The sequence below is a fragment of the Lagenorhynchus albirostris genome, chromosome 4, assembly GCF_949774975.1.
Source record: "Lagenorhynchus albirostris chromosome 4, mLagAlb1.1, whole genome shotgun sequence".
Classification (NCBI taxonomy): Eukaryota; Metazoa; Chordata; class Mammalia; order Artiodactyla; family Delphinidae; genus Lagenorhynchus; species Lagenorhynchus albirostris.
In genome coordinates, this window is record NC_083098.1 from 96,378,272 (window position 1) to 96,405,985 (window position 27,714).

General features: G+C 43.2%; 1 protein-coding gene across 7 annotated transcripts in view; it reads left to right on the plus strand.

The window, feature by feature from the left end:
* SEL1L3 (SEL1L family member 3) overlaps positions 1-27,714 on the plus strand; it is a 97,662-nt gene that overhangs the window by 26,928 nt on the left and 43,020 nt on the right. For all 7 annotated transcript variants that reach the window (XR_009540369.1, XM_060148398.1, XM_060148397.1 and 4 more), the window contains 6 exons: positions 1,445-1,503; positions 8,489-8,621; positions 10,530-10,662; positions 12,164-12,304; positions 22,326-22,537; positions 24,215-24,394. Coding sequence is in view for 6 of the 7 variants with exons in the window: in XM_060148398.1 (XP_060004381.1) it covers positions 1,445-1,503; positions 8,489-8,621; positions 10,530-10,662; positions 12,164-12,304; positions 22,326-22,537; positions 24,215-24,394 (858 nt within the window). In the remaining variant the exon portion in view is untranslated. The remainder of the gene's footprint in view (positions 1-1,444; positions 1,504-8,488; positions 8,622-10,529; positions 10,663-12,163; positions 12,305-22,325; positions 22,538-24,214; positions 24,395-27,714) is intronic.

A 27,714-nucleotide genomic window follows, 5' to 3' on the forward strand; every position in this document is an offset into this window, starting at 1 on the left:
AAAGAAGTAGATTTTTTTTTAGTAAACTTTTGCCATTTGCCCTTTCGTCTTTCCATCCCATCTGGTCTCTCTGATCACATAGGTTCCAGAATAGTACTTATTGTTTTTCTACACAAAATCCAGCTCTGTGGTGAGACTACTATATTCATTGCTTTGACTAAATGGACACATTGGCTTAAAGTAAATGGTTGGTTTACAGAAACAACTGGTCTGAGTCATTTTCTTCGCTGAACCAACATGCTCTATATGGCTGAATTGGGTTGGATTTTATGGGTTACCTTTTCTTTCACAGACATGGTGTTAGAGCCACATCTTTGACAATCTAATTAAGTCAGAATGTGTTTTCTGAACACTTGCTCTGCGCTAGCATTGGGGGGAATAAAGGGAGCCCCTTAACCCCAGGGGCTTATGTTGTAGTCCCAGACACGAGAAGAATACACGGCAGCTAACAACATTTGCAACGAAAACATTGTCACCATTGAAATGACAGCGACAGTTCTCAGTGCTGAGGGAGAGAGGTTGGAAAGCCACAGTGCATGAAGAACATTCATCTCCTGTCTTGTTTTTCCCCCTAAGGCTCTCCTGGAATCAGAGACAAATTCCAAGAACTCCTTGTAGTATCTTACACATTTCCTTGTCTTTTTATGCAACAAGCTTTCAAGCACGAATACACCAAATGAACCTTCGGCTGGTAGTGTGGAAGTGTCTACAGCCCACTGGGGAAAACTGCATTATAGATATTTTTATCACATTAAGTCATTTGGAGGGACTTTCCTGGTGGACCAGTGGTTAAGACTCGGAGCTTCCACTGCAGGGGGCATGGGTTTGATCCCTGGTCGGGAACTAAGATTCCGCATGCCGTACAGTGTGGCCAAAAAAATTCTTTTAAATAAATAAATAAAAATAAAATGACCGAAATACTTCTTTAAAAAAAAGTCAGGACTTCCCTTGTGATGCAGTGGTTAAGAATCCTCCTGCCAATGCCAGGGACACGGGTTCGAGCCCTGGTCCAGGAAGATCCCACATGCCGCGGAGCAACTAAGCCCGTGCTCCACAACTACTGAGCCTGCACTCTAGAGCCCACGTGCCACAACTACTGAGCCCCCGTGCCACAACTACTGAAGCCCGCACGCCTAGAGCCCATGCTCCACAACAAGAGAAACCACTGCTCGCCACAACTAGATAAAGCCCACTCAGCAATGAAGACCCAATTCAGCCCAAAATAAATAAATAAATTTATTTTTAAAAAAGTCATTTGGAGAAATTAAGTGTCTTAAGTCTCGAAATATACACAGGGCTAGTAAACTGCTCCTTTTATTTTTTGCAGAAACTGATCAGGTGAAAGACTATGAAGCCTATTTTACGAGTAACTCATATCCAGGACTGTATTTATGATGTGGGGTCTTGAGGCATAACTGATCCTTGTGTATCTCTCCCAACATAGATAGTAGTAACCACCAGCACTGGACAGGATTTGAAAGACTACCATAATCAGACCATTAGGTAAGTGTGATTTTTCTTTTGATTCAAAATTTGCTGGATGAGGGTTAAGGAACCTTCATATGTTAGCCCTCAACCCTGAAGTTATTCCCACCCTGTCTGATTCAGTTTTTTCAAGCATGGACTGTGGCTAATCTTTGTACTATTTTTTTTCCTTTTTAAGTGTACAAAAACTCTCCATGTTTTCCCCACAACCTTTTTTTTTTTCCCAAGCAAGAGAAACTAGTTCTCTTTCCAGATCTCACTGTAAATTCTTCCTTTCACGACACTTTATAATTTGTTTTCTTTGAAAATGATCTTCTACAAAGGATTCGGAAAAACAAAAGTATTAATGTTGCTTATTGAGAGGGTTTGGTAAGTTTGGCCTAGTATAAAACATAAAAGGAGACAGCCTTCATATTTATGTTTATAACGTAAATTTGAAATGTATGCAACTATTGATATTGGGATAACTTTTCAATCTTATATAACGATTCCCTACAAGAGTTACAGAAACTGAGAATTGGGTCTTTTTCCTCATTTGTCCTATATTTTTAATTTGCTTCTACATCCCTGTTTAAGAGTGGGTCACATAGTGTCAGAAACATGGGGCATGAGCTCTCCTTTAGGAACTCGGGATATCTCACCATAGCTAGATTTTATATATATCTCAATATATATAATGTCTATGTCTATGTGCAAATTCAAATGCTTAAGAATAAGTAAAGAACAGAAACAAAAATTAGCAGCTTCCTATGTATAATTTAAAAAAATATATCAGGGGACTTCCCTGGCAGTCCAGTGGTTAGGACTCCACACATCCAGCGCGGGGGGCACGGGATCAATTCCTGGTCGGGGAACTAAGACCCCGCATGCTGCACGGTGCCGCCCAAAACAAAAAAGTATAAAAAAAAATGTATCAGGACTGTTGGGCACTTTGGCTGGGAGATGGGGGGGAGGTTCATTCCTTCATCCTTTAGTCATTTCACTACGCTTAGCCAAACACCGTCTCTCCAAGCAGGCTCCGTTCACTCAGTCTCCACACAGTCCCGATTTTCTTGGAAACCAATTATTAAAGAAAGGAAAGCAAAGAGGGGTGATGACAGCAGAGTAGGGGACATACGCTCTACTTTTTTTTTCCCCTACCATTTCTGTTTACATTGAAGTCAAACAATTTCTTTTAGGCTCTGGGCACATAGAACAATTCTTATTTTCATGACTGGATTAAAGGATTACAGTTACAGCGAAAGGCGAAAGCAATGTTATTCCTTAGCCTGCAAAGAGAAAGTCAGGGGGTGACTTGATAGCTATATTGAAGCACGGAGGCTGAGGCCTTAGAAGTCTTAAGTGCACCAGGTGGATTTAGACCAGTGAGGAAGAATTCAACAGATACGCGTTTTGTTATATAACCAGCGGCCATGGGATCTTCTATGAGGAGTTTGAGGATAGGAAAGGCCTGGGAGTTTGCTTTGGAGAAACAGCGGATGTGTGGCCCCTTTAGAAATCTCTTCGAGTGCCCTGTTCTTCCCCAGAAATTAAGGGTTTGCATTTCAGGATGTGAGGTCTAAAATAATACCTGCCCTTTCTCCCCTGACACCCACATGCAACCTCAGACACTTTGGACAACCAATTGAATTTCATAAGCTTTTTTTTCATTTTCTATGTAAGGGCTTCCTTTCCTCTTAAATCCCAGAAGTGTAGATGCTGACATGAGCGGAGCGAATCACAGTAAGATCCAGGGCTGGGAATAGGTGAGGCAAGGGAGGCACCTTCCGCATAAAATGTAAGGAGACACCAACAAAACTTAGTCATTCCATTAGTTTGCCAAGGCTGCTGGAACACAGTACCGCAAACTGAGTGACTTAAACAACAGAAATATATTGCCTCGCCGTTCTAGAGGCTAGAGGTCCAAGAGCAAGGTGTCAGCAGAGCTATGCTCCCTCTGGAGGCTCTAGGGAAAGATCTGTTCTAAGCTTCTCTCCAGCTTCTAATAGTTCCTTGGCTTGTGGCAGCATAATGCCAAACTTCACGTGGCATTTTCCCTGTGTGAGTGTCTGTCTTTGTCCAAATTTCCCCTTTTTATAAGGATACCAGTCATATTGGATTAAGGGCCCACCCTATTCCAGTATGATCTCATCTTAACTAATTATATCAGCAATGACCCTATATCCAAATAAGGTCACATTCTGAGGTACTGGGGGTTCAGACTTACACATATGAATTTGGGGGGGGACACAGTTCAGCTCATAACGATAGTCATGATAAATAACATTTAATACAGTATTTTTAAAAATCAAGATTAATGTAAAGAATCCATGATGAACAAAATTGCAAAATTTTAAGTAAAGATGGAGTCAGTATGATCCTTAAGATTCCAGAATTCAGGACTGATTTTCAGGCACGTACCAATTCAACAACCTGGTGAAGGCTTTGAAATGATTTCTTACCTGGTAATACGAGCAGTCCCCAGGCGCAAGACTTCCCCTTACCACCATCTCAGCTGCCTTTCCTGGGACCCCCTCCATCAATAGAACAACTAAAGAATTAATGTTGGGCCCACCTGGGATTCCAGTGGTTAGCTATTAGGAATCTCAGTCACCAGAGAGATTTCAGAATGGGCCAAGGTAGTAAACTAAACATCAAATATTGTAGATGGTTATAGGTGTTCCAAGGAAAGCCTCTTAATCCTCCTTTTTATTTGTTCTTGTAAAATAAACATAATGATAGCTGTTATCCCGCAACAGTGGTGTACGAAGATCAGTAATTAAGCGCTCAGAAGTTCAGTGCTGCACCGCATGAAAGGCTGCAGTAACAACTGCAGACTTGTCTAGTGTCGAATTCATTCATCTGTCCATCCATCCATCCATCCAGCATATATTCATTCACCCAACACATTTACCACATGCCTGACACAGTGCTGGACTCTGGGAATAAAACGATGAAAAACAAGAATACAGTCCATCCCTGCCTTCATGGAACTAAAAAATCTAGTGGGGGGAAGAAAGATCTTAAACAAATACATTCACAAATAAATTTAAAATTACAGATTATGATGAATGCAGGGAAGGAACTAAATAGGTTGGCTTGAGAGGATCCCAAAGGAACCAGCATTTAGACCAGGCCCTGAGGAAGTGACGCTTAAGATGAGATTACTTTAAGGGGTGGGAGGGACAGCTGTTTTGAGGCTTTCAATTCCCCTGCTGAAGAACCCAGGAGCAGGGACTTTCCTGGCGGTCCAGGGGTTAAGACTCCGTGCTTCCACTGCAGGGGGCCCGGGTTTGGTTCCTGGTCAGGGAACTAAGATCCCACATGTCCCTGCCATGTGGTGTGGCCAAAAAAAAAAGAACCCATGAGCCAAAACTGTTCCCTAATTCTGAGTGAGGCCTAGTTAAAGACAGAGGCAGGCAATCCTTCCCCGCTGCTGGGTCCTCCACAGTAATAAACCGGGGCACTCTCCCACATCCAGATAAGAGTAAAGATAGTTTGCCAGCTTGTCTGAGGCTTGCGGAAGGGACCGGCTTGGGCTTTTGAACTGTCTAGCTCAGCTCTTACGTCAGCAAAATTGATGACCATCAAACAACGCACAGTGCAAGGAATCTCTTGCAGTCTTGGTGCAGCCACTGAGAATTTTAGAGGAGAAAAATGTGGAGGCGCTGATGTGGAGGGAGACCGAGCTGGAGAGATGTTAGTTGTATTATAATGACGATAGAAAATTGCAATCTACTACCATAGGGACCAAGTAATTTATTGATTAGTTGAGAATTCAGTTAAAGCAAAGATCTATAAAAAAAAGTGTGTAAATATTTTATTTTAATTTAAAATATGGAAATGTACATTAATTTGCCAATCTATCTAGCTAGAGCCTTGCCTTTGAATATGGGTCTACTGATTGGAGTTCCCTGTGATCTTTCTTGCATAAACGGTACCCAATTTCTATTTCTCCCAAATGAAAAGAAAACAAAGACACCGGTGAAACTATCAGAGCCCCAAATCCATCTAGATTTCTTCATTTTCTTTTTCCAACTGTCCTAATTCCACAATAATTTTTTTAGTAACCATTCTTTACTGAGTCTACCGAAAATATTCAACTTAATTTTTAAAGAATGAACATCTCTTCTCCATCCCTATTTTATTGAATCACATAAGATTGAATTACATTGTATGGGTACAATGACCATACAGTTGGCAATTGACAGGTTTGGGAGCAAACACATCTTCCGTAAGCATGCAACTCAAAAAATGGCAGCAGGGACTTCTCTGGTGGCACGGTGGTTAAGAATCCGCCTGCCAATACAGGGGACACAGGTTCGATCCCTGGTCCAGAAAGATCCCACATGCCACACAGCAACTAAGCCCATGCGCCACAACTACTGAAGCCCACGTGCCTAGAGCCCATGCTCAGCAACAAGAGAAGCCACCACGATGAGAAGCCCGCATGCTACAACGAATACCCAATGCAGCCAAAAATAAATAAATAAATTTAATTTAAAAAAATGGCAGCAGAAGTCCAAGTTGGACTAGGTTAATAATAATAACTGTAGTTAACAGCTATGGTGCCTGCTGTGGTACCTACTATGTGCCAGGCACTCTTCTAAATGCTTTGTTTAAATATTAAATAAATTTTCCCAACAACCCTGTAGATAGGTACTATTTTTATCTCCATTTAAAAATGAGAAGACAGGGAATTCCCTGTCGGTCCAGTGGTTAAGACTCCGTGCTGCCACTGCAAGGGGCCCGGGTTCGATCCCTGGTCGAGGAACTAAGATCCCACAAGCCAGACGGTGCAGCCAAAAAGTATAAAAACATTTTTTTCAAATAAAAAAAAAAATGAGAAGAAGCCTCCAGAGAGGAACCTCCAGCTGGCAAGCATCCAGCGTGTTGTAGGGATGAGCCGTGAGGTGAGCTGGTGAGTTGATTGAGCAGAGTTCTATTATGAGAGCTTCTACTGCAGAAGCATTGCTTTGTGTCCCCTGAGTGCTGGGTAATACTTCATGAGGGTAGTTGGAATGTTCAAATCTTTCGAAGGTCTTGAAAAATTTAATCAATTCACAGCTCTCAGAGATAATTACTTTGTGGTCCCACGTAAAAAAAAAAAGAGAAGAGACCGTCACCTTAGTGCCCTTCAAGCCTGAGATTCCAGAAAAAGAAATAGCAAGAAATAAAGCATTTCTTTTCCACGTTAGTTGCCTTTGTAGAAAGCTGATTTCTAAGTGTTCCCTCTTGCCGCCATCGGTTGATGTTGTCAGAGTGTCCATTTCTTCACCTTTTTGACTTCCTTCCAGCCGGGAGCACCTGCCCAGGGTTGGGTTTCTGCCTAACAGCCCATCCTCTCTCCTGGGATGACCCCCGGTTGCCTGGTTTCTCCGACCCAACCACTGGTGGCTGCTCTGTCCCATCCGTGTCACCCTGGTCCATCGCTCTTGAGGCTGCCGGGCTCCTGGCGGGCTGCCTGACATGCTGTGTTCTTCCCTTCTGCTGCCCTCTGCCCTCTGTGCTCCCTGGCTCTTTTTGTCTTTGCCTGCTTCTCACTTGATGCCTATCTTGATCTGCCCTTGCTGTTCACATATGCTCTGATGGCACCTTGTCCGCGCATTCCTATTTTACTTTCTAAATAGGTAATAAATGCACATCGTATACAAAACCAAAACAATGTGAAAAGGTCTACAGTTAGATGTCTTGCTTCCAGCTCTGCCTCCATCCACTCCATCCCCTAACCCCCATGCCATGTGGAAAGACTTTTATTAGTTTCTTATATATACCTCCAGAGTTTTTTTTAATGCAAATACAAAAAAAAAATCCATTCTCCTCTTTCTTGGATAAAAATATATTTATTGTTCTGCTCTTTCATTTTTATTTTTTCACTGAACAATGTATTTTAGAGATTATTCCAGGTCAGTACACAGAGCCCTTTGTCCTTTTTTAAGCTGTAGAGATGTCCAGGGCCCATTGGATGGATGTGGGTACCAGTCCTCACTGACAGACACCTAAACTTTTTCAGTCTTTGGTGGATGTAAATAATGCTGCCAGGAACAACTTGTGCATTTTATTCATGCTGACCCATTTTTTCCCTCCATTTTCCTTCCTGATCCTTTAAGTCTTTCAGGACAAAGTGGACTTCCAACAAATCACCTGTGCTGACCGCTTATCTTTGGCCAAGCCCTTTGACCTTGCTGTGGCCTCCTTCTCCTAACTCTGAATTTGACCTCAGTTCTTATCTAATAGGGTATGTTTTTATTTTCCTCCGCATCCACCTTCTATCTACGCAACAAGTTTTCTTTTTTTCCTTTTACAGCAAAATACTTCCAATTAAAATCAGCAATTCCAAATAATTCCAATGATGCTAAACAATTTCACCAATATCAATAGGTGGCACATATTAAGCACTTATGGTGGAATTTAGGATTACCAGAGGGGAAGGGTAGGGAGGTAGCTAGGGAGTTTGGGATTGACGTGTACACACTGCTATCTTTAAAATGGATAACAACAAGGACCTACTATATAACACAGGGACCTCTGCTCAATATTCTGTAACAACCGGGAGAAGAATTTGAAAAAGAATAGATACATGTATATGTATAACTGAATCACTTTGTTGTACACCTGAAACTAACACCACATTGTTAGTCAACTATACTCCAATATAAAATAAAGAGTCAAATAAAAAATAAATGAAAAGGAAAAAAAGGTACTTATGGTGGGCCAGGTGCTGCTAGGTGCTGTACGTGTTTACTTAAACCTCTTATCAATCCAGTAAGAAAGGAATTATCATTTTACTAATGAGAAGACTCAGTCTCAGAGAGGTTAAGCAACTGGTCCAAAGTCACACAGCTGGTAAATAGCAGGGTTGGGATCCAAGCCCAAGTCTGCCTGACCCCACCATGGTCTCATCTTCTAGAACTAGAGTGAAGGGTTTGCAGAAATTTGGAGTTTTAAGTCAAGGAGAAAGAGTCTTTAAAAAAAAAAAATCTGTTCAAACCCAGAACTCTTTTAACCCTTTGTTCTTCTCTAGCTTCCGAGAGGATTTCCATTATAATGACACTGCTGGGTACTTCATTATTGGAGGGAGCAGGTATGTGGCCGGCATTGAAGGGTTTTTTGGACCCCTGAAGTACTATCGCCTCCATGCTCTGCACCCTGCACAGGTGAGCCCAGGGGACCAAGGGGTTTTCGAATGCTTATGGGTAATGGGCGTGTGGCTCAGGGCTGTGGAACCAGTCCAGTGTAAACAAAAGATTTATCTAAGCCGGACCTCGCATCGGCTCTGTCACCAAACATCATTAATATTGAGGCTTCCCCCTCCACCCTGCAAACGTGATAATAGATTTTTGTTAACGTTTGGTTCATTTAGTACTCATAAAATGGAAACCATTTACTTCCTCTGTTTTAATAACTAGTAGCTTAATTATAGAGTCGATTTTTATCCGGCTGTTGCCTATCCAGCGATTAAGCTAATGAAAGGAGAGAGTCTTAGCTATTTGGTAAAGCTTCTTTTATATGCTATTATTTAAAGTATCAAAGAGGAGACAGTCCAGCAAATAGGACTCTCGGTTCTGCTTACTGCTCTCTCCAGAAACGTGGGCCTTTGGCTTACACTGGGCGGGTGGGCTGCGGTGGTGGAGATCATAGAGGGCTCTGTAGTCAGCACTGAATTCTCAAGTCCAAAACCCACCCACAAATGGAATGGAATTGTTGGAGTCTCCAGGCCAGCTCCAGCAGGGCTGGTGGCTATTAGAGGGGGGCTGCCCCATGAGGGAAGCTTCACCCTGGTTGCTTTTTGTGCCTTGGTAAGGAGATCACCGGATACCTAAAAAAGGAACGTTCTTTCATTCCTGTGACCTTGTGGGATTTGTTCTGGGAAAAGCAGGAGTCACTAGGCAAAGTCAATTCGGAAAAATGGGGCACCTTATCACCCGTAGGTCATCTTAGAGCCCCTGTTGAGATACCTGTATAAGAGGAAAAAAATGAAATTCTTTTATTCACACGTGCAGCCAATACTTATTAAGCACCTACTATGTGCAGCCAATACTTATTAAGTACCTACTATGTGCCAGGCTCTGTGCAGGATGCTGAGGCATCCAAGATGAATTAAGGTGGTGGCTTTCAAACTTTTTTCTGAAGGTGGTCCACAATAAGAACTCTATTTAATAGCATGAGCAGTACATACGTAAGCATATATAATGCACATATACATACATACACACATAATATATACATATATATTTTTTATATATATATATATAAAACACAAAACTGAAATAAGAATTTTACTAACGACACAGATTCTTGCTATGTTCAGTGTACTCTGGTATTTTGTGTTCTGCTCTATAAAAAACAAAATCACTGCTGGTTACAAATCACTGAACTAATTTCACAACCCTCCAGTGGGTCATAACCCGTATTTTGAAAACCACTGAGTTGAGATAAGGTCTCTGATCTTGAGGAGCTCCTTGCCTGGGTCTTAAACAGATAAGTCATGAAAGAATGGGGTACATGCTTTAATAAAGATGTGAGCACTGTGTTTGGCAGTGCCGAGGTGCGGTCCTCTGTATCGGTACATGTATGAGGGTGGGGTAGGCTGTTAGGGAGGCTGCCCTGAAGGGATGACCTTAGATCTGGCTCTTGGAGCTTGAGTAGGAACCTTCTAAACAGAAGACAAGGAGAGGAGGCTTCCAGGCAGCAGGTGCAGTACTGGTAGACTTGAGGTCCTTTGGGAACTCAGGGGAGATGAATGTCATTTTCTGGGGATAGCACATAGCGGCGGGGAAGGGAAGAGGATGAAGGCCTGGTCTCTGGGAAATCCTAACACTTAAGAAGCTCTGCAGAGGAGAAGATGCCACAAAAAGGAGCTAGAGGGAAGCAGTCAGAGCTGGCGTGTCCTTGAATTACTAGGAACACCCTTCCTTTGAGAATCCAAAGCAGATGATCTGTGTACAAACAAGCCACCTGGTGCTATCAATGGGAGAAAGAAATCCACCTGAACATAGCCTCATGGGTACCCATGGGTGTTTGATGACAATTGTTGTTCATTCTGTTTTCTTGCCTTTTTGTAGATATTCAATCCCCTACTTGAGAAGCAACTTGCTGAACATATCAAGTTATATTATGAAAGGTGTGCAGAGGTTCAAGAAATAGTATCTGTGTACACATCCACAGTACAGCAGGGGGACAGGAGACAAGAAGCATGTAAGTATTGACTTCAGGAGAGCGATTTTTAGCTCCAGGCATTTGTAGCAACACACTTGGCTTCTTTCATAAGGGGGTTGAAATAGAACATATGTGACTTGACCAATGGGGGCAAGTATGACCTCCCCAGATGGATGCAAATGATAGTGTGCCTTCCACCTAGATCCCACCAAGACCAACAGCCAGCAAGAACCCAAACCTGCCTCGTGGCTTCAACTAGCTGTAATTTAGTTTAAGAATATAAATGAGAGTGTTTTGAGCCTCAAATTGCATTATTCCCATCCATAATGGGATCTTAGGCCAGTCTAAGAAAATAAAAATGAATTGGAAAACAAATTAATCATTAGAAATGTTTCCCCATCGGTGCACTTTTGTCTTGGACCATTAATATCTGCATATAAGCCTTCAGAAATGTTGAACAATGGCTTTGTTGTTTGGGGCTGGGTTTTAGTTTTTAAATCTTTGAAATTGACTCATTCTGGAAGACATTGGTAACTTTTCAACAGAAGGAATGAATTTCAAATAGACTGCTTCCGTGCCTGCCCGTATTTGCAGACATCCTTTCATTCATACGGAGTTTGTATCTGTTATAAAACTCATCCCGTCTTGTCTTCCAATGTTCCAGCACTTATAAATTTCTCTGGCTATAGATCTTCTTGCATGATATGGTGGCACTAGAGTTAGTCACATATGTTCTTTCTGGAAGAGAAATTCCTGTGGGGCCTTTGCCATCAGCAAAAGTAAATTGAGTATTTCAGTCCTGCCTAAATAATCTCAACATCTCCAGAGCCGAGCTTCCCATTTCAGACCATGGAGGAATGGATACATGTTGAACATACCCCATTCTGATAGGGTTCACATAAAATGGTCATAGGAAGTGATTAGAGATGGTGATAGGTAAGTGTAGAAAGGCAGCACTTCTGCAATTTAATTTAAGAATAGGCTATACTAGTCTCCCAGCTGCTGCTCTCACCGCTGAATCATCCAGAAAATATGATGCAGTCAGAAGAGAGGAAGATATATAGGAATAGTAATATCCCAAACAGGAAAGAAACTGATTTTGATAGCTGATGTAATTTCAGGAGAGATACCCAGAGTCAGAAGGCCGGTCTTACATGCTGATCTGTTTGGTGGCATTGGGAAGATTCTCCTAACATCTTCTACTGCCTTTCCTCCCTGGGGGGTCCCTGTGCTTTGTTGACTCACACTGCCAACAAAATGGCCTAGATATTGCCTTCCTGGGGACCAGTCCGAGGCCATCTGCTCATTCTGTAGAATTATTCAACAGCCATCAGCAACTTTGGCACATTTCCCTTGGACTTGGCTTTGAATCTGTGACCTCGAGGCAGAGGCATCGTAGCCAATTTCAAATCCCTGATGCACCCAAACCAACGTCCAGTAATGCTAAGTCTGACCTCTTATTTCTAGTTCCCCGTAGAGGAAGGGAGTTAGAGAGGCAAGGCTTCCCTGTCATGGTATCCCGTGCTTCCCTTTCCTGTAGGCGACCTCCGGAATTCCTACCTGGACCTGAAGCTCAGGTACGGGCGGCCCTCGACATGCAGAGCCCTCCTCTGGGAGAAGGAGCTGAAAGCCAAGCACCGAAGCTTGTTCCAGGCCTTGCTGGAGATGGGTTTGGTGACAGGTAATTGAGTCTGTGCCTCGCTCGCCTTTGGACGCTGGTTAGGAGGGTCCCTGTTTTTCTGCTTTCCCTCACCCTCTTTAGTGATTTATGCCTTGAAGTTATTTTTAACCCTAGTGTTCTAGCTTAATTTCAAATTTAAATTCTGCCCTTAATGTGTCCACCACTCAATGTATCTGTGCACCTTTTCAACCCTAAATACAAAAACTTAAATTTAGGAATCACTTGAGCAATTCTTTATTTAAAACCGAGGCCACAAACAGGCAGCTGACAGCCAGAGCTGGCCCCCAAATGTGGCTACTTTGGCATACACACTGTTTTCAGTTTTAAAAAAATTAGTTACAGGGATCTAAAAACTTCTATGAAAATGCAAATTTCTAGCGTTTCTCAGAAGATCCAAAGATCTGGCGATGCCGGGCCTCCGTTCCTGAGTGGCAGCAATCCCAGAGGTGTGTGGTTGGGACAGGCAGGCTCTGTCCATCCACAACCCTTCCTGCCTCTGGTTGAGCACCTCCTGCCAACTTCAGTCGTGGATCTTACCTGCCCGGGCCCTTAGGCCCTTGAACTTGAGACCTTTGATTTGAAGTACATTTTAAGCAGCGTCTCAGGAATCTGTGTATATTTTGCAAATGTGTCCAGCTTAAGTCCATTGTGATTTAGGTTTGCATAGTAATTAAGTACATACTGTAAGACTACAAGGAATCTTGAAACAGTGTCTGTTAGGAAGAGAAGAGAAGCTGGAGGTGTTCAGCCTGGGGAAGGGAATGAGAAGGAGGGTAATGAGAACTATCTCAACGGTCAGCAGCAGCCCACGGTATTCCTGGGCATATGACCAAACCCTTGGACCAAGGCAATGCAGAAACTGACTGCTGCTGCATATAAGAACTTCCTAAAAATGGCAGTGTCCAGTGGAATAGAGTCTCTTTGCAGATAGTGATTCACCCTCACCCCATCTTGAAAGAATTCAAACCATACAAGATATTTCATCTTTGGTTCATTTGATATTTGCTGAGTGACTGCTCAGTTACTTGGCTGGACTTCAGAGGTAAGTAAAATAGTACAAGGTTTCTGCCCTTGAGGGACCGACTTGAAAGCAAAGAAAAATGGTAATGCATTTTTAAAAATAAAAGCTATAGGAGTAACTGGCAAAGGCACAAAGAAGGGAGTGCTCAGTTCTACTTGGAAGTCTAGGGGGCTCCAGGAAGGCTTCCTGGAGGAGGTGACACTGGGATTGATTCTTGAAGGGTCAATTGATGTTTGCCAGATAAGCAAGGTGGGGGTAGGTATTGCAGGCAGAGTAGAGGCAGAGAGATGGGAAGAGCATGTCATTTTTAATGACGTGCAAGGAATTTGAGAAGCTGGAGAAGGCCTGGAGAGTGATTATTCTTTTTTTTTAATTATTTGTTTATTGAAGTAAAATTAATCTACAATGTTGTGTTAGTTTCAGGTATACAGCACAGTGATTCAGTTATATATATGTATATATATTTTCAGATTCTTTTCTGTTATAGTTCATTACAAGATATTGAATATAGTTCCCTGTGCTATATAGTAGGTCCTTGTTGGTTATCTATTTTACTTATAGTAGTGTGTATATGTTAATCCCAAACTCCTAATTTATCCCTCCCCCTTCCTTTCCCCTTTGGTAACCCTAGGTTTATTTTCTATGTCTGTGGGTCTATTTCTGTTTTGTAAATAAGTTCATTTGTATCTTTTTTTTAAGATTCCACATATAAGTGATATCTCATATTTGTCTTTCTCTGTCTGGCTTACTTCACTTAGTATGATAATCTCTAGGTCCATCCATGTTGCTGCAAACGGCATTATTTTGTTCTTTTTTTATGGCTGAGTAGTATTCCAGCGTGTATAGATACCACATCTTCTTTATCCATTCATCTGTCGATGGACATTTAGGTTGCTTCCATGTCTTGGCTATTGTAAGTAGTGCTGCAGTGAACATTGGGGTGCATGTATCTTTTTGAATTATGGTTTTCTCCAGATATATGTCCAGGAGTGGGGTTGCAGGACCATATGGTAGTTCTATTTTTAGTTTTTAAGGACCCTCCATACTGTTCTCATAGTGGCTGCACCAATTTACATTCCCACCAACAACATGAAAGGGCTCCTTACTAGAGCTCAGACTCCATCCTGACAAGTTTGAACTTTACCTTGTAGGTGACAGGGACCTGTTGAAGGATTTCAAGCAGGGGCTAGAGGCGTGATCAGATCTGGGTTTTTGAGGTCACTCTTGTCAGCAGTGGGAGACTGAGGGAGGTAGACTAGAGTGCTGTGGAGCTGGAAGCAGGGGGGCCACTGCATGGCCCAGGGAGGAGAGGATGGAGGCCTGAATGGGACAGAGTGATGTAGACGGAGCCAAAGAATATAAGGGGTTGGCTCTGAGGGACTTCATCACTGCCTGGATCCGGGAGAGGGAGGCCATGTGGAGTCAGGTGTCAGCATAGCCTCTGCAGCCAAGTGACCTGATTCTGATATTAACTTAGCACTTACTAGCTGTGTGATCTTGGGCAAGCCACTTCATTTCACTGAGCCTCAGTTTCCTCATCTGCAAAACGGGGATGACAATAGTCCCTCTCTTGTAGTGTTGGGTTAAGGAATTGACACTTAGAAGAGTAGGGGAACTTAGTAAACTCTATGTAAACAGCATTTCTCAATCTTGGCACTACTGACATTTTGGATAATTCGTTGTTGTGAAGGATCTGTCCTGTGTATTGTAGGATGTTTAGCTGCATTTCTGCTCTCTACCAACTAGATACCAGCAGCACTCTGTCCCCTCCCATAAACCTCCACCCAAGGGTGACAACTAAAAATGTCTCCAGGGCTTCCCTGATGGTGCAGTGGTTGAGAGTCCGCCTGCCGATGCAGGGGACACGGGTTCGTGCCCCGGTCCAGGAAGATCCCACATGCTGCAGAGTGGCTGGGCCCGTGAGCCATGGCCACTGAGCCTTGCGCGTCCGGAGCCTGTGCTCCGCAACGGGAGCGGCCACAACAGTGAGAGGCCCACGTACCGCAAAAAAAAAAAAAAAAAAAATTGTCTCCAGGTATTCCCAAGTGTCGCCAGGGAGGTCAAATCGCCCCCGGTGGAGAATCACCGCTGTGTAAGTGTTACACTATTACTACCAGGCAAGAGACAATTGTTGGGTTTTCGTGGGTCTTCTGGGAGGTGGTGGAACTGCCCCCTGAGACAGGTGAACAAAAGAGGGCGACGCATGTTGGAAAGTGTAGGCTAAACGGGCGAAGACCACGTCACCCCAAAACTGGCTTTATGAGATTTCAGATATATTCAAATATAGTTTTACTGATTAGGAAAAGGAGTGAATCAGTTTCACAAAACATTCTTTTTCAAGCAAATACTCTCAATAAAGAATGTTTGTGTGTTATTTTTACTGCTCAGAAGTTTCTTTTAAAGAATGCAGAATGATTTTATTATCTGTGGAGGCCTAGAAAGGGAGCTAATTAACCCAGATCATGAGCCCCCAAACCTTGACACTTGATGGGCCGCAGTGCTGGGGAGTCGTCACACTGCAGCACAGACACGCGTCCAGCTGCCCTTGGTCAGGCTTCCGGGGCCCATGCCTGGGGGGAGAGGGGGCACAGAGCCGGATTTGCCACTTTAGGGCCCACTGCTGGTGCCCAAGCAGCCGGTCAGGTCCTTCTGGTGCCAAGTCGGCTTAGATCAGCGCCAGGGAGCATACCCGGAGGGGCCCCTATCTCCCTGGGCATGCAGCCACCTGCATTCCGCCTCTCCCTGCCATTTCCTGGGGCCCAGAAGCAGGTGGGGAGGGAGGGTAGGCAAATCTCCAGTACCAATCTCAGGCTCCCATTCTACCTTCACCCCCTATTTTTCTAGTTCACGTTGTCCTATCCATAGGGACTGGGGGCCTCCTGCAGGGGTAGGGCTTATACCCATTAAAATTCGTCTCTACCTGGCACACTGCCCTTGCTTGGGGCCATCATAGTTAACTAGATAATCTCTGTGGTTAACCCTGGAGAGAGATTGGTGTCAGACATTGGGCCCAGTTTCTAACAATCCTGAGAGAAGTGCAGAAAATTTGATTTTGTAAATTGAGGGACAAAAAAAATTACATTATTTACATATCTTTACTCTGGTCTCCTATAAAGAGAAGAGTAGTCAGACTGGTGTGACTATATATCTATTCCTGGTTCCTCACATAACTTTTGATCCAAGTTTATCCTGCTGTGAGTGTCTAGCTGGCTTTGGAGTGCTTTGGACAACTCTAGTCAATAGGAACTATGTTTGCATCATGTTTTCTGCTGCTGGCCTGAGCTGTTTGGTCCTGTTGACCAGTAGACTTTACTAGAACATCCTCATCATGTTACATTTCTTGTATCTGAGATAAGCTACAAGAACAGACTCAAGGATCAGATGTTGGCTGCTTAGAATTCTTGCTGTAGGAACCGAGTAGGTGCAGTAACAGAGATAAGGAATGAAACCGTGTGAGTAACTTAAGTCACTCGTATCACAACCTTCCATTCATTCATTCACTAGACAAGTGTTGACCAAGTGGCCCAGGATAGGACAAAGATGGGGCCATGTTTTGAATGAGAGTGACTTAGGTTAAATGCAAAGAAAAACGTCAGCTCCCATCGCTCCCACAAAGGGAATTAATTGGTGGAATTATTTTTTTCCTGGCATTAAAAAATATATATATGACAGCATGAGACAATGGCCTGTAATTTCTGGTTCTTTGCGACAGACTCACCCCTTTCTTGGCAGCCTCTCCTCACATGTACAGCCAACTCTACTGCCAGGCTGCTGCACGTGCACGCTTCAGACGGCAGCGTTTTCCCCTGACACTGTGTGATTTTAGATGGATCATCTGCTCTCCCTCTGAGCCAACGACGTACTTCAAAGGAGCCATGAGAACGGTGCAGGGAGTGCAGAGTCGGAAGCTTACAACCAGTAGGAGTGTCCTCTGCATTCTGCCCAGTGAGTTCAGGAGTGGTCACCACCTTCTAGTTGTTCCCAAAAGATTGAGCTCTATTTTTCTACTGCAAAAGAGAATCCCCAGATATTTACACCCTCCCTCTTTAAGGACTGTAATTTAAAAAAAAATTTGTGGTAAAATGCATGTAATTTAAAATTCTCCATCATCACCATTTTTAGGTGTACCCTTCAGTAGCATTAAGTACGTTCACATTGTTGCACAACAGATTCTAGAACTTTCTTATCTTGCAAAACTGAAACTCTGTACTCATTAAACCACAACTCCCCACCCTGCCCCCACCCCCAGTCCCTAGTGACCACCATTCTACTTTCTGTGTCTATGAACTTGACTCTTCTAGATACCTGATATGAGTGCAATCATACAGTATTTGTCTTTGCACGACTGGCTTATCTCACTTAGTGTAAGGTCTTCAAGGTTCATGCATGTTATAGCATCTGTCAGAATCTCCTTCCTCTTTAAGGTTGAATAATATTCCATTGTGTGTCTATACCACATTTCTAACTCTTCTTATTTTTGCCAACAATTGCCATGTTTATTTGGAGACTAAAACGCAGAGCATGGAAATGGTAGAAACACAATGGGGTTATTTAGTAACGCCAGGATCCTGTGTCCTTTGAGAGCTATGCTCACTGTTGTTCATTAAAGGACCTTTATCTTATTTTTTTTAATTCAAGAAATCATCTTTATAGTTTTTTAAAAAAATCCACGGAGAGAGAGAAAGAGGGAGAGGGAAGGAGGGAGGGGGCGAGGGGGAGGGAGGGAGAGAAGTTACATGTATAAAACCAGACAATGTGCACAGGACAGAAAAGTACAAGTAGTTTACTTTTGAGAGAGAAATAAGCCACTTCTTTGAGTCTCGGGAACCCAGTGGAGCTCATCAAATGAGAATGCAAATGAAGGATGTGCTATGTTTTTTTAAATCAGTAAACTTGGTGAAGATCTTTCCTTTTCTGGGTAAATGATATTTTCTCCTTTCACATTTTTTTCCCTTTTCAAACTTCTTCCCTGGATGCATTACACCTTTTGGAAGCTTGAAACTAAAAATAACTTTCCTGTTGTTGTCTCATTCCCCTCATAAGGAATAAGTCTGCCTTTCTTCTCCCAAATTCTCCCTCAGAGGCAGCTCTGGTTCCTTCAGTAGGTGACTACCTTCTCATTTTCTGCTTTTTGCCTCTTTTAATGATGAGTGTGGGCTTCCCTGGTGGCGCAGTGGTTAAGAATCTGCCTGCCAATGCAGGGCACACAGGTTCGAGCCCTGGTCCGGGAAGATCCCACATGCGGCGGAGCAACTAAGCCTGTGCACCACAACTACTGAGCCTGCGTGCCACAACTACTGAAGCCTGTGAGCCTAGAGCCCGTGCTCCACAACAAAAGAAGCCACCACAATGAGAAGCTCGCACACCACAGCGAAGAGTAGCCACCGCTCGCCGCAACTAGAGAAAGCCCACTCTCAGCAACGAAAACCCAATGCAGCCAAAAATTAAAAAAAACAAAACAAACAAACAGAAACCAATGATGAGCGCACAAATGGTGACCTTGTGGTATTGCTGGAAAAAGGAAAAAAGAGCAAAATAAACAACGCTGTGCTACTCGGGGAGATTAAGAGTTAATGGTGGTGGTGCCTTTGTTTCCTTAGCTTCCTTAGCTTTCTTTCTGGAAGAAAGAAAAACGGGAAAATGGCTCCTACTTCTATTTTGTTTGTTTGGTTTTCGTTACTCCATTAATCTCCATAAATAAGGCATGTTTTTTAGTTATAGATCTACTAGAAAAAATGCATATGCTAAACCAGTTGGGTGAAATTAACAGTTTCATTAAATGGATTTTTAAATCGCCAGTTTTACAATACCACCAGTGACATCAGAGCTTTGATGTTGTGCCTCATTTGGAATTCAGACTTTAAAGAATGTGCAAAACGAGTGGTTTTCCTTTAGAAGCATTATTATTTTATTATTATACTCACTAGTGCAGAAAATTGTCTAGATTCTCTTGCAGAGAAAATACTGATTGGTAATGTCTGGGGGGAGTTAAGAATTTTAATAGGTAAAAGAAATAATGAAGGTTTTTCAACCTGCCTCTGTTTCAGTCTGCAAAGTGTTTTTGTGTGTTTGCTAAGGATTTGAACTTTGTAAAGGATCGCCCTCCTACCTGGGCGATCACAGTAATGATTGCTGGGATTCTGTGCCAGAGGTCAGCAGGGCAAGTGTTTCATTTGAACCTCCATCTGGCTTGGAGGCTCTTTTCTCCTCTGAGCCCCCAAAGCCCATGTCTGTGGGTACTCAGGCAAAACTCATCATATTAGATATTTTTTTAATGCCTATTTTATTTTATTTTTTGTGTGAAATGGCTCTTTTTTTTAAATTATTTTTTATTGTAGTATAGTTGCTTTACAATGTTGTGTTAGCTTCTACTGCACAGCAAGATGAATGTGGCAGAGCAGGTAAGGCTGGAATGAATCGTTAACAAACTGTTAACGTTGCTTTGCTCAGAGTGTGCACAGAGGGGTATCGGAGATGAGTATGTATTTAAAAGTAAATATATGAATAAGTAGGAGTAGGATTTACTTTGCGACTCCGTCTGAGTACTGCAGTACACACCAAATCTAGCGGAGAAGGTTCTTATCCTGTCTAATGGTTGGGTAGGATGGAATTTTTCTCTCAGCTATGCAAAGGGAGAATCCAAAAGGAGATCCCCGGCCTCCTGGTGGAAAAGAGGGTGATTATTCAGATAACATCCCAACAGATGAGCAGAGGGAAGTGCTCGAGGATGTTCATTGCTGTGTTGCTGGTTATAACAAAAGCAGTGGAAGCAACCCAAGTCTAAAAATAGAGAACCGGTTGGAAGAACGGCACTGCTATAGAATGCAATGCTATTGAAACTTTAGGAAGAATGAGCTTCTGACTGCTGTGGACAGGTATTCGTGGTATGTGGTTAATTTAAAAAAGAAAGTTGACAAACAACAACGATTTATTGTCTAGCATAGGGAACTATACTCAATATCTTGTAATAACCTATAAAGGAAAAGAATCTGAAAAAGAATATGTATATATGAGTCATTTTGCTCGACACCTGAAACTAACACAATATTGTAAATCAAATGTAGTTTGATAAAAAATTACACTCATAAGGGAAAAAAAGTTGAGAGTCCAAACCTATAGCGGCTTTTTGGAAAGAAAATGTATATGTATATAGGCAGATAGAGGTGTAATGAATTATTGTCTATGCCAAGGAAAAGTCTGGAAGTATATATACACCAAGCTTTCAACAGTTTATCTTCACTATTAAAGAAGGTTTGGGAGAGAGAGGACTTCTGTTTTTGTTTTATACAAATCTATATTATTTGATTTTTTTTTTTTTTTTTTTTACAACAAGCAGGTATTTCTTTAGGGCTTAAAAACAAAACAGAGGAGCAAACTCCATGTGTTTAGTTAAGGTGTTGTTTTTAGCACCTACCTCTTGGGATGGAGAGTAAGTAACAGCAGATCCAAGCTGCTGCCTCTCAGAAGCCTGGAGAGGGCGGAGGTGTGGGCTTCCAGGAGCCAGGAGATGGGACTGCCTTAGCTCTGGGCGAGGGGGTAGGTGGGCTCCTTTGCCACAGCTCAGCAAGTGAAGGCATGTGCCCCCCTACCAGGGGCAGCCAGCCTGCCCGTGTGCCCAAAGGGATAGGCATTAGCTCATAACCAATGGTCTGGGTTTCACAGTTTCATCCGTGGATCCCACTGGCTTCTGTGTTGATGCCTTGGAAGAGGCGTCAACCTCTGCTGAGGAACTGCCCTTAAATTCAATCTCAAATCCTCTCACTGAGAGTTTTCCCGCATTGGAAACTCATCTCTGTTCATTCCTTGATGGAGCGCTGATAGAGTGAGTCTCTTGTTGCCTCCTGGAAGTTGTTAGTAACATTTTAATTTGGGATGGAATGAAGAAAATCAAAGAAAAATGTTGAGTATAATTCTTAGGGGGGAGAAAATTTTAGTTTTAAATAAATGGACCACATCTTTTAAATGGAAATTGTACCTATGCAATCCTATATAGCTGTTTGTAACATAGACCTAGTAGATGCACAGAATAGAATTGTAAACGTTCATTGGCTGAATTAATAAAACGAGAGATGAATAATGTAGATGGACTTTAAAAGACTGTAACCGATTATGGGACCATATAACTTGCCCATTTGGACTTAAGAGTTTAACAATTTATGGGAGAATTAGGTAAAAGGAAGTATCATAGCTTAAGGCAGTTGCGTAAAAGAGGTCTCTACCCATGGTGGCAAGGTACCTATTAAGACAACTGGCTGCCGGTTAATCAGGAGGTAGGTGGAGCAGAGTGAGTAGGGATCTTGCTTTTGTGACCTACCAAGCTGGATTCTAAGCTTGGCTCAGCCGTTTGCCAGCTTTGGTAACTTTGGACAAGTTAGTCGACTTCTCCAGGCTTCAGTCTCCTCATCTGAAAAATGAGGACGCCAATACTAGTACTTACCTCTTAAAATATGTTTGGATTACATGACATAATTTGCATAAGACACTCAACCCAGTATTTGGCAATTTATAGGCCCTCAATAAAAGTTGACTCATTCTTTTTATTGTATTTAGAAACCCACCAGGAAAACCAGAAACAAAAGATGATAAGAAAGGTTCTTGTGCTCAACTTTTTACAGCAGCACCTAGGAACTATTTCTGAGATAAAACACACCCTCCTTCAGAGTCTTAGAGGGGAAAAAAAAAAATCTCTCTGGCAGTTACGGTGGTCCTGACTTGGTGGTGAGTTACACTGGGTAAATTACTCTCTTGAGACGCTCTCTCAGCTATAGAAGGCACATCCTTTCCTCCAGGATACTAGGCTGTCATTTAGTGCCAAAGGAAAAGCTGTTCACAGAATGACACCCGCAACGGGTTTGATTTACCTCCCCAGAAGCTGGTATATATCAAGTCACTGCAGGACCAACCATAGTAATAACTCAGGTGATTTAGTTGGCTGTTCCCACTTATTTTGTCGACCCCATGGCAGTTAATTGTGTGTTCTGTGAATTGTGTTATTTACAGTGCTGAGGAACCAAAGTGAATCCGTATTAGAAATTGGTGGGCGGATATTCGAGAAGGCTGTAAAGAGACTTTCCATTGTTGATGGTCTTCACCAAATTAGCTCTGTCGTCCCCTTTCTGATGGATGCCAGCTGCTGTGGATACCATAAAGCATCCTACTACCTCGCAGTCTTTTATGAAACTGGATTAAATGTGCCTCGGGATCAGCTGCAGGTAGAGTATTTCACAGGCTCCAGGAACATCAGTTACCTGCCTTATATTTGCAGAGTAAATATACTCTGCAAATGGGTGGAACTGGGCATGTTCATTTTCCCTGGAGTCCTTTAAAAACTTTACACTCTGGGCTTCCCTGGTGACGCAGTGGTTGAGAGTCTGCCTGCCGATTCAGGGGACGCGGGTTCGTGCCCCAGTCCGGGAAGATCCCGCATGCCGCGGAGCGGCTAGGCCCGTGAGCCATGGCCGCTGAGCCTGCGCGTCCGGAGCCTGTGCTCCACAACAGGAGAGGCCACAACCGTGAGAGGCCCGAGTACCGCAAAACAAACAAACAAACCAAAAAAAAACTTTACACTCAAGAAAAACAGCCTAAGGCTGTGTTAAATATGGGATCTCCCGCCGTCAGTGAGTGAAAAAGGGCACTTTATCCATTTCTAGACACAGCAGGGGATATGATTGGTATACTGTCTAAGGAATAGTTTGGGCAAGGCTTACCAGAATCCCAGTCATTCAAGAACAGGTGCCTCTTACCCAATTCTTGTAACTATCCTGGCTGTGGGTCCAGCATCCTGTACGACGTTTTAGCTGAGTGAAATCATTTGGACCTCTAAGCAAAGTATTGTCACATCCAGCCTCCTGTCATTAAAATAAATGTCATACTAGACGGTTTTGTGGTATTGAATCCAAATTTATTATGCAACTTGCCTAACATTTGGAATCGCATTTTTAGAAGTGCTGCTAAACGGTCCCTGGTCACTTTTAGTGTTTTGTTTGTGCTCATGGGATTGTTCATCCTGGATCTGAAGAGACTCAGACTGTTCAGACCTTCCCAGGTGGCTCTGTGTTCCTTTCACTTGACTTCTTTGTGTGTGTCTCTGGCTGTAGAAGCTCATGGTTGATGGCATGCTTTCCCAAGTCCCTGAGGCAGTCCCCACCGAGGTGGAAGAGGGTAGAAGGTTCTAGCCCCGTCTCTGTCACAAAATAGCTGGTTGACCAAGGACATATGACTTCAACTTGCTGAGCCTCTGTTGCCTCAACTCTGAAATGAGATGGTTGGACCAGTCGATCTCTAAAGACCCTTCCCAACACTAGCGTTCTGAGAGTGTGAGGTTGGGACGTGGCCCACTATTCAGATCATCTGACCGAAGTGGACCAAGGTCCTTAGAACAGTTGTCAGATACACAAAGAGATGCTGTGAGATAAGTCAGGGGAGGACTCCCAATCTTCACTGAGAAAAGGTCAAAGGAATTTTCAGCTGTTAGACATTGAGAAGGACAGATAGCCATTAGAAAGCTCTTGGGTCTTCTTTTCTAACGTTTTTAAAAAAGGCATGTTAGGGGCTTCCCTGGTGGCACAGTGGTTGAGAGTCCGCCTGCCGATGCAGGGGAGACAGGTTCGTGCCCTGGTCCGGGAAGATCCCACATGCCGCGGAACGGCTGGGCCCGTGAGCCATGGCCGCTGGGCCTGCGCGTCCGGAGCCTGTACTCCACAACGGGAGAGGCCACAACAGCGAGAGGGCCGTGTACTGCAAAAAAAAAAAAAAAAAAAAGGCATGTTAACTGGTTTCTGGAATGACTAGGCTCATACGTAGAGGTGAGGCCAGATGACCTTTCTATGTTGAGGATTTTATGACCCTTTTCTATAATCTTGTGAACACTGTCCATTTCTTCTTAACAGGGCATGTTGTATAGTTTGGTTGGAGGCCAGGGCAGTGAGAGGCTGTCTTCGATGAACCTTGGGTACAAACACTACCAGGGTATTGATCACTACCCCTTGGACTGGGAGTTGTCCTACGCCTACTACAGCAACATTGCCACCAAGACACCCCTTGACCAGCACACGCTACAAGGAGATCAGGTACGAGGCAGAAGTGGGTGGAAACGGTTATGGCCCTGCTTACTAGAGCTTCCTGAACAGTTTTATTAAGCGTCTGCACCTGTGGCTGGTTTATTCGCTGTCCTGTAGAGTACAGGCATAATCCAATGGAGAGAAAAGCTTTCTTGCATTCTGCAATTCATATTTCCTCAGTGTGTTCTCAGGCTGAATGCAAGGACCATCCTATATCTATGCGTGAAAAGCGTGAAAAGCTTTTCATGAGTGAGAGGACCGGTATGGGGAGGGTAGATAATGGCCCTGGACAGATTTTGATTTTGAAAAAAATGTGTACCAGAAACATAGGCATTTTGTCTTTGTTCCAAAACCACGTGAGAGTGGTGGGGTCTGGAGATGTTAGTCAAATTAAGCGAGGGCAGTAAGCCAAGAGCTCCTCAATACGTCACAAGCAAGCGAGGTCTCCATAACGAAGACGCTCCATCCCTAGCTGCGTTCCCGCTGCCGGACACCTTGAGAAGCGTCTGCCCATCACATGAGCCTCAGTGCTCACAGGTGATGGACAGCAGGCGATGTTTGAAGATCCTGCCCCATCCTGGATTAAGGACTGGAAGAAGGGCACTAACTCCAGCCCCTAATTTTGCGGGTTCCCACGTCTTATTGACTCATTAGGCAAAGAAATCAGTGGTTCACATCTGCCCAGAAAACAATGTGTTACATTGGACCAACTGACGGTTTGTTTGGGGGACCATGAATAAAAGGGTGTATAAAGGTGACAGTGTAAGAATAAAAAGAAAGCTGCCTTTAGATGATGTAATTTGCATCCAGCAGGAGTAGACTATGACGTGGTTGGCTTCTTGGCATGCATTTTTCTGTATCTCTTTCTTCAGAATGGCTTTAAGATGTTTTGATGGTCACAGCAGTTGAGGTAGTTGAGTTAAGTGCAAGTAGTCTGTACCAGGAGGTGGCGATGTTTTTCTGCAAAAGACCAGACAGTAAATATCTTAGGCTCTGCTTTCACGGTCACTATTGCAACTACTCAACTCTGCCGAAGACAATATATAAACCGGTGGGGTGCCTGGGTTTGTGCCGCCATAGACAGGAGGTTACTGCATGGTCAGATTTGGCCCTGGTTTAGGTCATAAACCCTTAATTTTCTCCCTTATGCTTGGTGAGTCTGGATGGATAACAGGATTGTGGAATTTTAGGCAGAGCAGCTAACTAGGAACCAGACCGTTCACTCTTCCCTGTGCTGCTCCTGTATTGCAGTCAGAAACCCCCAGTGGAGGAAACTTGTGCTTTGATCATTGGAAATGAATGGTTTCTGGAAAAGAAATCTACAGTGGCCACTGTACAGTTATGAAATAAATGACTCAAAGATACATGTTGTCAGTGAACATTAAACACGAATCAAGCTATAAAATGCCCAAAGGCTGTCTGTATAGACATTCTAATTCTTTTAGAAAATAATGATTTCTTCTGAATAAACTTACACACTCTTAGCATTGTCATCTGTATTCTCTCAGCATATATAGGCTGTGTGCAAAATCTGACCTCAGTTTGACAGGAATTTATTTATTAATTGATAAAGGCTTTTTTTAAAGAATTCTTCTGAAAACACATTCAAACAAAATCAAGCCGCAAAATAATATTGCCATTGTTCTGCTAAGCCTGAATGTGTTCATAAAGCCCTGTATGTATATATTATACTTTTAGGAATTCTAATTCAGCATAACTTAGCAAGGGGAGATGGTATGTTGCTAACAAGCGCCTTTTCTTTTGAAGATTTGGCCCATGAAGTGTTATGATTATGAAAGAAAATGTTTAATTGGTCAGAACCAGAGAAGATGAATAGAGAAGATCCATCCTGCAGCTGGAAAGTCGTGTGATCAAGAATCATAGATAGGAATTATACAGTTAGAAGAGTTGTGTCATAGCTCATTTTCTTAAGAATGTGTAATTAATGGTTTCTTGAGAATTTAAGCAGGTGTCATACATTGATTGAAATGTCCTTTTGTTGAGAGATCTATTAATTCACCAGCAGCACATAACAAATGAGGAGATGTGGGAAGCCAGACCCCTAATTAACAAACCAAGGATCCGTCAGTAACTTCTTTCTTGATTCTTGTTTCATTTTCTCTTTTATGTAACTCGTGGTTCCCATCAACTTTATCTTCTTTATTCATAATCTTGCTTCATGTTACTTCTTTATGATTTAGGGGGACTCTGCTTCAGGTTCAAGAGAAAGAAGATGATAGGCGTTTTTTTTATTTTTGGTTTGTTTTTGTGGCTTAATCACAAATGGATTCCTTTAATTCTCTTCGCATCTCAGTTTGCTCTTCTGAAAGGTTTGGTCCTCAGCCTTCTCTGTCTACACCTTCTAGAGGGCAGGGGGTCTCATCAACATCCCTGGTTTCAACTGCCCTCCACATATGGATGACATGCACATCTTATTCTCAGGCTGAGGTCTTTCTTAAAACCCCCATCTGCAATCGTAACATACCACAAAGGGAACACACCACCTCCTCCTCTCTATTCCCCACAGACACCTCAACCAATGACACCGTTGTCCATGCCAGCAACGGGGGAGTCACCTTTGATCTGCCCATCACCCTACCAGCTCTAATCCCCAACAGCATTACATGCAGCTCTCCATCATCTCTCCCCTGAGTGACTCTGACAGCCTCCTGTTCTACTCTGAGTTATGGAATGAATTGACCCCTACATTCATATGTTGAAGCCCTCACCCCCAGTCCCTCAGAATGGGACACTGCATTTGGAGCTCGGACCTTTGAAGTGAGGATTAAGTTAAATGCGGTCATTAGTGGCCCTACTCCAGTATGACTGGTGTTCTCACAAGAAGAGGAGATTGGGACGTAGATGAAACAGGGGGACAGCCACGTGAGGACACAAGCTAAGGAGAGGGGCCTCAGAAGAAACTAAACCTGCCAGCGTCTTGATCTTGGACTTCCAGCCTCCAGAAGTGTGAGAAAATTAATTTCTATGGTTTAAACCCTGCAGTCCGTGGCGTTTTGTTACGGCAGAGTCCTGGCAAATGAATTCACCTCCTAACTGGCCTTTCTGTTGCCAGACTTGTCCCTTCCCATTTTCTTCCCACGGAGGCCAAAGACGGCTGTCAGCAGTGGAGGTTCTCAACCTGACTGCACATCAGAATCACGTGGGCACTCAGAAAATACCTCTGCACAGGCTCCACCCACAGTCCTATTGAAGTGACAGAGGGAGGGTCCAGGCATATAATAGGCGTATATATGTCTATGTGCACGTGTATATTTAAATAGCTCCTCAGATGGGCGTAACGTGCAGTCAGCATTGAGAAGTACTGACCC